General features: G+C 45.9%; 1 protein-coding gene across 3 annotated transcripts in view; it reads left to right on the top strand.

Annotated features, from left to right (window-relative positions):
* The window catches only part of LOC120420441 (ankyrin repeat and BTB/POZ domain-containing protein 2), a 198848-nt gene extending 188436 nt beyond the window's left edge, over positions 1-10412 (top strand). Inside the window, exons 1-9 of one of the 3 annotated variants that reach the window (XM_039583469.2) lie at positions 18-1637; positions 1765-4267; positions 4328-4866; positions 4929-5167; positions 5237-5442; positions 5514-5671; positions 9320-9464; positions 9530-9712; positions 9775-10412. In XM_039583469.2, the coding sequence (XP_039439403.1) occupies positions 436-1637; positions 1765-4267; positions 4328-4866; positions 4929-5167; positions 5237-5442; positions 5514-5671; positions 9320-9464; positions 9530-9712; positions 9775-10032 (5433 nt within the window). In that variant the 5' untranslated portion in view covers positions 18-435 and the 3' untranslated portion in view covers positions 10033-10412. Of the gene's footprint in view, positions 1-15; positions 1638-1764; positions 4268-4327; positions 4867-4928; positions 5443-5513; positions 5672-9319; positions 9465-9529; positions 9713-9774 lie in introns of those variants that run through there. The other 2 variants (XM_039583468.2, XM_052707708.1) reach the window with 2 other exon arrangements.
* The last annotated feature ends 1573 nt before the right edge of the window (positions 10413-11985 follow it).

Below are 11985 nucleotides of genomic sequence, written 5' to 3'. Positions count from 1 at the left end.
CTGTACAATAAAACGCGGCGGCAGCGGCCACTTGCTGCTCACGAAAGGGTCCACCGTTATTGAAATTAATGTGTTGCTTTCGGCACATGGCCTGGTCTGGCACGTCATGGCAATGTGCGCGCACTGACCACTCACTACAGTCGCCTGGGCGCGTAATGCGGTTGCTGTCCGAAATAATTTAGCTAATACATTTTAACTTACATTTTGCAGCTAGCAGTGTAGTGGGTAGTGCACATGGCCGAGTTGTAAGTGCAATTTCCCGACGATTTTGTTGAGCTTTTTTTTTTTGCTGCGCCCTCCCTCATGAGTTGAAACCACGCGGACCATTTGGCCACGGAAGGCTGGAAATGAAAGCGAAAATGCTTGTCGGACAGCGGCGTAACGCGGCTGTAACCCTTCCGACGGCCTGACCAACGACCAGACGACGTCAGCAGCATGACTTGTACGGAAGACTGCACCTGCAGTCTGTGTCGGGAGTTACGCGGATACAAGCTCAAGGTGAAACCGACGTCGAGCAAGGCGGAACGATCTTCCGGGGGTGCGTCGGCAGCGGCCATCGAAAAAGGGCCGCCGCCCTCCTCCGGGGGTTCCAAGTATTGCAAAAATAGCAAGCTCAGTCGCAACGATAACTTCATCCTGAAGAGACGCATGTCCTCCGACTACAACAAGGAGGGCCGCCATGGTGCAGGTGCCGCGGCACCATCGGTGGGCGCATCCTCCACGGAGATCAGCTACGACTTTCCGGAACAGACGGCCGCGGCTCGAGCGCAGAACCGCATGAAGAAAGCCCAAAGCTACAACGAGATCTCGTGCTTTGCCAAAGTCAACCGAAACCGCTACAGCGGAGGCGTTATGGAGCCCAAAATGATCAAAAGTACCAACAACCTCACCGAAGAGGACGACTACTTCAGCTACCTACCTCCATCGCCACCGCCGTCGGTTTCCGCGTCAACCCAAAACCTCAAGAACAAAATCGAAAAACAAAAGGACCACAAGGTCATCATCTACTTTGGTGATACGATCGCCCACCAGAAGAAGAACGACAAACCTAAACCAGCCGCCCCAACGCCACCCCCACCAAAGGTCACCGAACTCAACGTCTTCCACGCGCAACGACTCTGCGAAGAAACGGCCGAGGCCCAATTCCGTCGACAGAACTCTATCATCTTGAAACCAAAGCGCAAAGATACACCCACAGATCCACCGAAACCTGGCAAAGAGTTCATGCAACAGCTCAAATCGGTCCTCCAGGAAAAGAACAAATCCGGCACCACAGCCGACCCCATGGGACCAGGCTGCTCGGCAACTGTTGTCATAACCCAAAAGAAAGCACCCCCACCACCACCCCCGGAAGCAAAGCCAGAATCCTCCAAACAAAACCACACCCAAGTGGTTGAGATCCGTCGTGTGGACAAAACCGTTGCCACCGAAGAACCTGCCGATCGTATGCTACCGTCTTACGTCGAAAGCGTGGTCAACGGGGTAATCAACATCAAAATCGAAGAAAGCTTCAAGGTCGCAACGGACATCGTTCAGGCTGTCTTCCAGAACGACACAAACGAGGACGGGTACGGATGTGCCGACGAAGATGTCGGCGATCCCTTCGATTGGAGCTTCGTCCAGAACTGGCGGGCACGGTAATGTAGTTAAATTAAGGTTTTATTTTCTTTGTAATACACACTTGGTGAGCACATCCCTCTTTCTAAACTTATCAATCATCATCGTTGATCAGCATCTAACCCACAAACCTTTTCCTCCCTACAGACCTTCCGGCGCAAACGGTCACGTCAACTCACCGTCCAACGGTGGCACCACCACAACCAGCTCCGGTGTCAACAGCTCCAGTGGCAACCTCCAAAATGGTGGCTCCAACGGACTATCCCCGGGCAATCACTACATTGCCTCCTCGAACCCCGTCTCGTCCGGTCCCCGCATTCAAAGTCCCGCCGTAGCAACGCCAGCGCCGCGAATCTCCAAGGAGGTCGCCGTTCGGCCAGGAATCAACAACGGTGGACAACAGCAAGATCCGCGCAACTACAGTTTGTCGCCGGTGCAGAGTCTGCAGCAGAGCGGGGACACGACCGTGTCCAGTACGACCAGCACCAATCACCACCAGCAGCTGTCGTACAACACGTCGGCGATGATCCCCGAGCGGGACGTGGGACCGAACAAGTTTGCCAACGGTAACTTGAAGCAGCTGCAGCATTCCGCTAATCAGCACGGACCTCAGCATCAATCGGGTGGACCTCAACCAGGGCACCCACAAGGTCCCCATCGGGCCGTATCCGGAGTAGCGAAACAAACCGTACAGAGCTCGCCGGTCAAGTCGCAACCGGCCATGATCAGCTCTGGACTGGACAAAACCAACCTCAACAACAGTGCCAACGCGAACAACGCCAAGCAGCGACTCAACGCTACCAACGGTGTGCTGAACTCGTCGACATCGTCCACCGAACCGCTGAACAGTAGCAGCAACAGTTCGAGCAACGCCAGCAGCGTTAGCCATCTGAAGCAACACTTTACCCAAAATCACCATGCCATGCAGTCGTACCATCACCAGCAGTCCACCCAGCAAAACTCGCTAGGAGGCCCTCCCCAAAAGGGTCTGGGTATTACGCGAACCCATCACCACACGGGAACGCACGACTTCCGGGGGCTTCAGCGTGTCAACGAGTGTCACAGCTCGTCCGACGAGAACCGATCATCGGGTCACGCTTCCATGTCCGACACGGGTCACGGAAGCAGCTCTCCCGGAGGTAATCGAGCGAATGGACCGCTGGGTCCACTACCGGAAGATCGTCTGGCGGCCGGAGTGACCAACCGAAGTGCTCGTTCACGAGCCAGCACAAACCACTCGCGGTCTCGTCATCGGGCAACGCCGGCGAAGATTCCGTGGGGAGGGGGCGGGCTTGAAGACATCAAGCTAGCAATCCAGCAGCTGACGATGCGGTCGCACACCAGTACCTCAACGTACAGTAGTTTAAGTGCTGGTTCGGAGAGTTCCGAACCGGAGCGTCGCTTGGGGCGGTACAGTTCGCTGGAAACGGTCAACACTAACGTCACCAGCGCCGATGAGTTTGTTTGGGTGGACTCACATAACCGGCTGGTGGAGTTACAGCATCCACCGTGGAGTCAGCATTGCGTGTTAAGAGTTCTACGGTCAGGTCGATGCCGGGAACACTCGGAGCGGGTTTCGGTCGAGGCCGTTCCCAGGCTGGGTTACCTTCTGCAACGAGCGTTAGTACGCGTTGCACGGGAAGTTCAACGGCTGTCGGGTAGCTTAGGGTTGTGTTCGAAGCACGAGGTTTCCGGGGCGTTCAAGGTCGTTTTATCGCCAGCGTTGGCCGATTCCTGCATCAAAGCTTGTCTCCGAGCGGCCGCCATGTTTGCGGTTCCCGGTGATAGCGCGCTGAAGCAAAGCAAGTCGGCGAGGGCTGGATTGCAGTTGCCTGTGGGGAGATTCCACCGTTGGATGGCTGACGCAAGGTTGGGTAGATTCGTCCATGAGTACGCCGCGGTTTATTTGTGTGCTGGGTTGGAAAATCTGCTGGAGGAAATTTTCCTGCAGTGTTTACCAACGGATCCTACGGCTACGCTGACGTCCAGTGGCTTGGAACATGCAATCGCTGGATCGGGTGATCTGTGGGGACTGTTGCAACCGTACGCACACCTGAATGCAGGTCGAGTCGCGTCCGGAGCACTCACCATGCCACGTTGGGCTAGTCAATCGTCGATAAACTCAAACTCCCAAAGTCCTGCCCTGGAGCCGTGTCTGCTGACAACCTGTGTGGGAAGTCTGCACGAGCTAAAAGACCTCGTTAGTCGCGCGCAGCAGCGAAGTGGGCACATTACAATGTCCCAAGCGGCCCTCCGGGTGTTGTTCTACTTTATGCGTTGCTCACAGCTGGAGCACAACGACATCGGAGTCGCTACCAACGGTGGCGGTACCAACATCCAGGAGCTATGTTACGAACGGGCTTACGTTGTGCTACCCCCACTGATCGAGTGGCTGCGGGTTTCGTCGGCTCATGCAGAGTACCGGCACGCCCTGCTAATCGACAAGGACGACATCATGCAGGCAGCCCGTCTGCTACTACCCGGCGTTGACTGTCCTCCGCGGATGATCATGTCGGAAGAAGAGTTACCCTCGAAGAGACTTACCCTGTCCAGCCAAAGCATAGCTTCGTCGAACCACTCCGGTCAGACTCAACCGCTGCACGGTTCGCTGTCATCCAACTCGTCCACGTCAACCACCAGCAGCAGTATTGTAAGTAACGCGATCTTCAACCTTTGAACTTTGTCTAACGTTACTTTCTTTATCTTCCAGGAGGACTCCAGCGAGTGTGGACGACGAGCGACGTACGCGCTAGCATTCCGTTTGATGCTTACAGGTCGTGCCGAACTCCTGATCCAGGCCCTGTCCCTGATCCCACCAACGACCCGCTACGACACCCTGAACCACCAGGGTCTAACGGCACTGATGATCGCCTCGGTTCGTAACGACGAGGCGGCCATCCAGACGCTGCTGGATGCCGGCGCCGATCCTAACATCGAAGTCCCCTCCGTAACGCATCCCAACTGTCCGGCGATTCACCCCGAAACACAACACTGGACGGCGGTCACGTTCGCGGCCTGCAAGGGCAACTACCAGGCACTGCGGATATTGCTGGAACGGGGTGCTCACGTTGAGGGTGGCGCCCGGTTGAGCGAGGACAAGTGTACGCTAACGCCACTGCAGGTTGCCAGTGGAGGAGGGGTCGTCGAAGTCGTGTCGCTGCTACTAGCTCACGGCGCGCATGCGTTCCTGTCTACGCAGCTGAAGGATTCGCTGTGCTTCTCGGGAAGTGCGCAGCGAGGTTGCTACAGGTTAGTTGAAAAGCAGGACGATTTCTTGGTTTCCCTTAAACTTACAAGTCTTTACCCCACAGTGCAATCTCCGTGGCAGCCGCCCACGGTCAACGGGTATCACTGCGAAAGCTACTGTCCCACCCACTTGCCCCAGGCAGTCGGGAAGTGCTCTCGCTGGAGGAAATGCTCGCCGAAGGGGACAGCACTAGCCGCAGCCAGCTGGAACGAAGCCAATCGGAAGCTCCACCGACGTTGAACAAAACGCAGATCAAAAGTCTTCAAGAGGCCATGTACCATAGCGCAGAGAATAACCATCTAGGTAATGCCTACGATACCCACGATCAACTCAATGCAAATCGATCAACAGCCGTTTCGTTCGAATGTCTAGATATAACCATTGAGCTACGCGCGTTGGGAGTTCCGTGGACACTGCACTGTTGGATGCACGCCCTGGCCGCGGCCCACGAGCTGCGGCTGGACGCCGTCATCGACCAGCTGCTGCAGGACTTTTTGCAGGTCTGTCCGGACGACTACAGCCAGCAGTTTGTGACCGAGTGTCTGCCATTGCTGTTTAACATTTTCCGCTACAGCAAGGTACGTCTTCTTTATACGGCAATCATCTTGGACAGCACCCAATTCTAACCGGGTTATTTTTCCGATTGCAGAAGGAAGGCACCACGCTGTTGCTGGCAGACATCTTCAGCACGTGCTTCGGCTGGGAACCGATCAAGCAGATCAAGGAACCGGTGCTGCAACCGTCCAACGGGTCCCGCATCGACCCCAAGTTTGTCAACAATCCCGAGCTGAGCGATGTGACGTTCAGGTGAGTGTTGGGTGATGGGGGGAAACGCCATGCGTCTCCATTGAACGGGTTTGGAGGAGACGCATGATAGTTCAAAGTTCAGAACTATTGGTTGAGCAGTAGGATGTAACAAAACGGGTCAATTTTGCGGGCATTTCGAGGCATGATCCCCTAGGAGTACTGAGCCCGAATCCCAAATATGAGCTTGATTGGTTACGACAGGACCTAGCGCTTTGACTTTGAATTTTCAATGGGATTTCACCAGTAAAATCGGCGCGTTTTGGTTTTTGCCAGTTTTGAGCCCCTTAACGATTTTTGCATTTTTCAAAAACCTCATGAGCTCAAAGTCCTTGTTCCAGGGAACAAATTTGCCTAAGAGTGCGAAAAGATTCGTCCAATATTTAAAATGTTACAGAATGTATAACACCGCCGCTGAAAATTTCAACTTTTTCTTCACTCTCTTCTGGCGGTTCTTAGGTATTGCCATAACAGAGAAACATGTCGCAAGCCAATCCATGATTTCTTAGCAGATTTCGCTCATTTTGCTCTATATTTGCTATATTTTAAATTTTTCCATACAAGCCACGTTATTATGGTTTTAGTTGGATTTTTCCGCACTTTTTTCTCATAACATCATAGAATCATAAATCTAGGCACCCAATTCTTATTTGTTTATGTTTTGCAGTCACACTTTCCACCAAACTGTTGTTTTTATTTTTGCCTTTTGTGTGTTTTCAAATCCATTTTTCATAAAAAAAAAGCTGTAAAATGTATTGAAAAACTCCAAAAAAGCTAAAACTTCATTTATTGGACATTTAAAAAAATAACTCCAGATTTGCATTTGCGAATTTCAACTTAACCATTTTTTGATTTTTTTTATTTCCATGCTAGTATAGTCCAGACTCGATTATCCAAAGTTTCGATTATCCGAAGGTTTGCATGGGACTTCAGATAATCGAATTACGATTTTTTTTTCTTTTATTTTATTTTTATTGTTTTTTATATCAAATTCGAGTTCTGCGACCCCATTTTAGTCAAATTCGAATAGTTTATTGCCCACAAAATGCTTTTTTTCAATTTTCTTCAACGCCATATTGGCCACCATTTTGGATTTAAAAATTCTAAATCAATTCAGCGTACTTTAGGGGTCTTGCTATATATACTAGGGTGTTTCATCCAAACAAAAAAAGTTCTCTAAATCAGGCAAACCGAGGTTCCCCTAGTAGAGGATACCCATAGGGACTCTCATGCCAAATATCAGCCCATTTGGTTGAGAATTGGCCTGTCCCCAGCGGTTTAAAGTTTACATGGAAATTACTATGGGATTTCTATGCTTTTGTTCAATCGTTCCTTCAGGTCTGGGGACAACATGGATTCACTCGGAATAAAGACAGGTGTGTAGGGGATGGTCCAATGAACAAATTCCAGAAGGAATTAGGGTTGTCCATTCTGTCCCCAAGGTGCGCACTGGATCGACGTCCGGTGTCTCCAGAATCAACGATTCACCCTTCAAAAGTACGCATTGTCCTTAGTATGCTATGACGGCTAGGTGAAAATTACGACGCCCCATGTCAGACGTTGAACACGTGGGCGTTGAACACCAAATGGGCTGATATTTGGCATGAGAGTCCCTATGGGTATCCTCTACTAGGGGAACCTCGGTTTGCCTGATTCTGAGAACTTTTTTGTTTGGATGAAACACCCTAATATATACGCATTTAAAAAAAATACGGATTATTTGCGATATGAGTATCAAATGATCGCAAGTTTTTATCACATTTTGAAAGTGGTACTATTGTTTTCAAACACACTACAGACTTTCAAAAACACGGATCTCTGAAAAAAATACTTCAATCAATTTTGTTTGCATTCCCAAGTAACATTTTTTTCCAAGAGTTCTACAAGAGCTCTTCAAGATAGCTACAGCATAGCAGTTTGGACCGCGGTAGGATAAAATTCTCTTCAAAACTTCTTCAGGAGTTTGGAAGAGTACTTGAAGAGAGTTTTATCCTACCGCGGTCCAAACTGCTATGCTGAAGAGCTCTTGTAGGACTCCTGGATAAAATGTTACTTGGGTATATAGGAGTCAAATAATTGCACTTCTTTTTAATGATTTCGAACTAATTGTTTTTTTCAAATATTATTTTTTTACAAGACTATGTATTTTTGAAAAAAATAAATTTCATCAGCGGTGACATTGGGTCTGAGTGAAGGGTGAGAAAGGGTCATATCCATTTCAGCATTTTTTTTTATTACCCAATCGCAAATTTCACAGACGTTATGAAAGTGATTTGATTATTCTCAAAAATAATAAAAAAATGTATAAATCTACGTACTGTTGTCAGGGGTAGCATTAGGTCCGGGGGTGAAATTGGGTCCTACAAAAAAAATAAGAAATTTGAATGACTCAATCTAACCTCCTAGACTCAATGTCACCCTTGATGACGGTATTTGAAAAAAATTACAAACTTTTTGTGTTTAGAATACAGTTAGCGAAAGATCGTTAATTTCTGAGACATTTTAAAATTAATTGCTAGAACATTACAAAAAAACAAAAATTTCTGTTTATTTTTTTTTCAAGTGAACGAAAATTTCTCAAACATTCAGATAGTTATGCCTTAAAACTAAATTTTCAGTTTGTTACAATATCGGTATCAATTGATACACAGACAAATTGATTGAAGATTTTGATTACATTTAAAAATTGCTTGTACGGTTTAACCTGTGTGATGAATAGAGAGAATGCGTAACGTGATTTTCGAATGATCCCACTTTGTTTACATCTACAAATGAGGAGGCTGTTCAAGCACAAGCATGACTTTTTTCTTACCGGTAAATGAATTGTTTTATAATCAGTAGTATGTGTTTTATTTTGTCTAGTTTTTAACATTATTTGCTGGAAAATGGTTTGTGTTTTCAAGTTTTAATAGGTTAGGAGAGATTTTTCTTTTTTACGGGTGACGAAGAACTGCGGCGAGAGTGTCATTCTGCGATGTCGCAGATAAATTCCTTGGCTGATTTTGGAATCCTGCAGCTTTTCCTGGTCTAGCGAAAAAACATCGCTAATTCTAGCGAAGCTGATCCAACAAGCAGAGAAGATTTTCACTATACCAGGTTTTCAAATGGAATCAAACAATAAAGACAGCTTCTGGATGGATACAATCGCATCGACTCCATAAACAACTTCCATTCATAATTATAAAAATGAAGATCTTGCCTTCAACTTTCTTAAGATTTCTAGAATTTAACTCCAGATCCTCAAAAGCCACACATTTTTCATTCTTGCGAAAAAAACAACAATTTTTAATGATCGATAACAATACTCCCTACTTTTGGCAAACAGTAAATTGGTTCCACTTTGACAGTTCAAAATAGAGGCCGTATTCCGCACCCAGGGTTTAACAAATCTAAATTTTTACGTATTTTCGGAAAAATTATAAAATTTTAAAATTTCGCTCTTATTTAGCAAGCAATGTTGATTTTGTATTTTTTTTTAATCCGTGGTTTTGGGAGAATTTTATTATTTTTTCAAAGCAAAACAATTACTTACGCAATTTCGCAAAAAAAAACAATCTTTTGAAAATTTGAGTTTTTTTTTCTGAAACAACGTGTTTGTTTCACTTTTTCCGGTGTCAAATATCAATTAACGGTTTTTTTTTCAATTTACAGAGTCGAAAATCGCATCTTCTACGGGCACAAGATCGTGCTGGTGACCGCATCGCCCCGTTTACAGAGTATGCTTAGCTCCAAGCTTAACGAGGGCACGGGCACGCCAACCGTTCAAATCAATGACATCCGCTACCATATATTCGAGGTAGGTTAATCAATAAAATATGTCTGGCAAGAAAATATTCTAATTTTATGCTTTCTCGCGAACAGTTGGTGATGCAATTCTTGTATAGTGGAGGCTGCAACTCGCTGGACGTGGCCACCGGCGACGTCCTCGAGCTGATGGCCGCAGCCAGCTTCTTCCAGCTGGAAGGGCTCCTCCGGTACACCGAAGCCCGGTGCGCCGAAATGATCGACATCGACAACGTTGTGGCCATGTACATCCACGCAAAGGTAAGTTACCAACGCTCCATCGTAATCGCCGTAGCGGTACTAACATCCCTCTCCCCTGCTAGGTCTACAACGCCCAAAAGCTGATGGAGTACTGCCAGGGTTTCCTGCTGCAAAACATGGTCGCCCTGCTAACGTACGACGATTCCGTCAAGCGGCTGCTGTTTGCGAAGAAGATTCCCAACCACGACGTCCTGAACGGACTGCTTGCGACGCTGCAGGCACGGATCAAAGCACGCCGGAATGCATCCCAAGCCAGCGGTGGAGGCGGCGGGGGCGCCGCCAATCCTATGAGACCGGCGTCGAGCAACAAGGCGAAATGAAACGCATAGTTGACTATTTTTTGTATTTTATTTTAAATTGTATTTTTATTATTTTTAAACTCCGTTTTTAATCCTGTACCGCTCAATGAAATATCGTTGTACATGCACGACTTTTAGTTGCTTAGCCATACAGTAGTACGCTCTGGTAAATATTTATATCGCAAAAATAAAATAAAAACAACTTATGTACATTTTTGTTATAAAATAACACACATTACTTTTGCTTGTAAATGATTGAAGCGGGAGGCATACAAAGGCGAGCCAACAACGAACGTTGCTGTATTATGAAGGCTTATTTTGAGAATATTTTACAAACTACGGAACAGTTTTATCTTTGGAATCTATCGTAACACCCTAAAATATACGCTATTATTCACACAGTTTTGTTCTGAACGCGAGTTTTATTAGCACCAAAAGAACGAAAGAAAATTGCCAAATAATGAAAAAAATAAGAGTTGAATTTGGTTTAGGGGCAGGGGGGCAGAATGGACCAGGGGGGCAGAATGGGCCACCCTTGGTTTTGGGCTTTAGAATGGATTTAGACCAATTGTAAGGCAAGGGTCTTATAAAGGACGTCAAATAACTTCACCATACCGAAAACGACGTTTGAATTCATTGTATTTTTCGAATTATGAGCAAAAATGTAAATTTATTGACAAAACTACGCAAATGTTGTTTATTTCGAGGTTTTTAAATAAGCTTTCTGAAAAGTTGGATTGTTTGAAAAAGTTTGCTCAATGCTTATAACGTTACTAGATGTTACTACCAAGGTATACAAACAACAACGGAACCTTAAAATCATTTAGAGACTTGGTGGTGGAAGTGTTAAATTAAAATCCACTTGGGGGCAGAATGGACCACCCTTATCCTGCCTTATAAAAACAATCAAAAGTTATGAAATTTGGATTAAATGGATTATTTCACTCCTGGTAGCTTCACAAATAACGTTTAATGCAACATTAGTTGATTTTTTAGTTGTTTTGATGATTATTTGTAAAAATAGTGTCCTTTTTCAACATATTAACACTATTTTCAAAAATTTTGTTTTGATAAGTGACTATTTTTATTAAAGTGGTCTAACTTCATGGAAACTATGTTAGAAAGGTACCTTAAGTCATTTCTTATCTGCCTTCAACGTTGTATTAGACAAAATGGCTTGTTTTCTAAGGTGGCCCATTCTGCCCCACAGGGTGGCCCATTCTGCCCCGCACCCTGGAATAAAAGTCGAAAAAACTTTTTTTTTTAAAGTGGCTCAAAAACAGTTTTAAGCTAAAAAATTTCATCAACCAAGTATATAACATTGAAGGGAACATCCCAAAGCATAAGCCTACTACACTGAATTCATAAGTTTTCATGTTTTTCTATGGTTTTTGGCGCATTTTACTTAGGCGGGCCATTCTGCCCCCCCTCCCCCTATGAGTTATTCTTCGCCAACTTACTCAGCAGTTGACCCAAACCCGAAACACGTCTTTTTTCGCATGTTCAAAAATAGTAAAGGTCATACCGTCCCTTCATCACGAGATATCTAAAAATGCACCTCGGATTCGTTATCAGGGACCAAAATCACCTCCTAGAACAATTTTGCCGATATCGTGAAGTTGGCAGAGAATTACTCTACTTACGGTTTTCAAGTACAATTTTTGCGATTTACAAAAATGAAAATAAAATTTTAAAAACTGTCTTCATTACTCATATGATTGTCCTCTGGCCTTAATTGAACAACAGGTGGGATTGTCTTTTGATCTTCAATCATGTTTTATAGTAAGTTGCAGGCGGTGATTTTAAAAGCGGATGCTTAAGATTGTGAAATCAGTTTTTCTTATTGAAAATTCATTAATTCCACAACTGGACATTTTTGAAGTTGATGTCAATAAACACTTCAGTTTCATCAAGGGATGACGATAGATTTGGGTTCCCTGAAATTCATAATTTGATGTATTAGCAGGAAATTCA

The sequence above is a fragment of the Culex pipiens genome, chromosome 2 (assembly GCF_016801865.2).
Source record: "Culex pipiens pallens isolate TS chromosome 2, TS_CPP_V2, whole genome shotgun sequence".
Taxonomy (NCBI): Eukaryota; Metazoa; Arthropoda; class Insecta; order Diptera; family Culicidae; genus Culex; species Culex pipiens.
The sequence above is the reverse complement of the archived record's forward strand: the minus strand, read 5'-3'. Positions and strand labels throughout refer to the sequence as shown.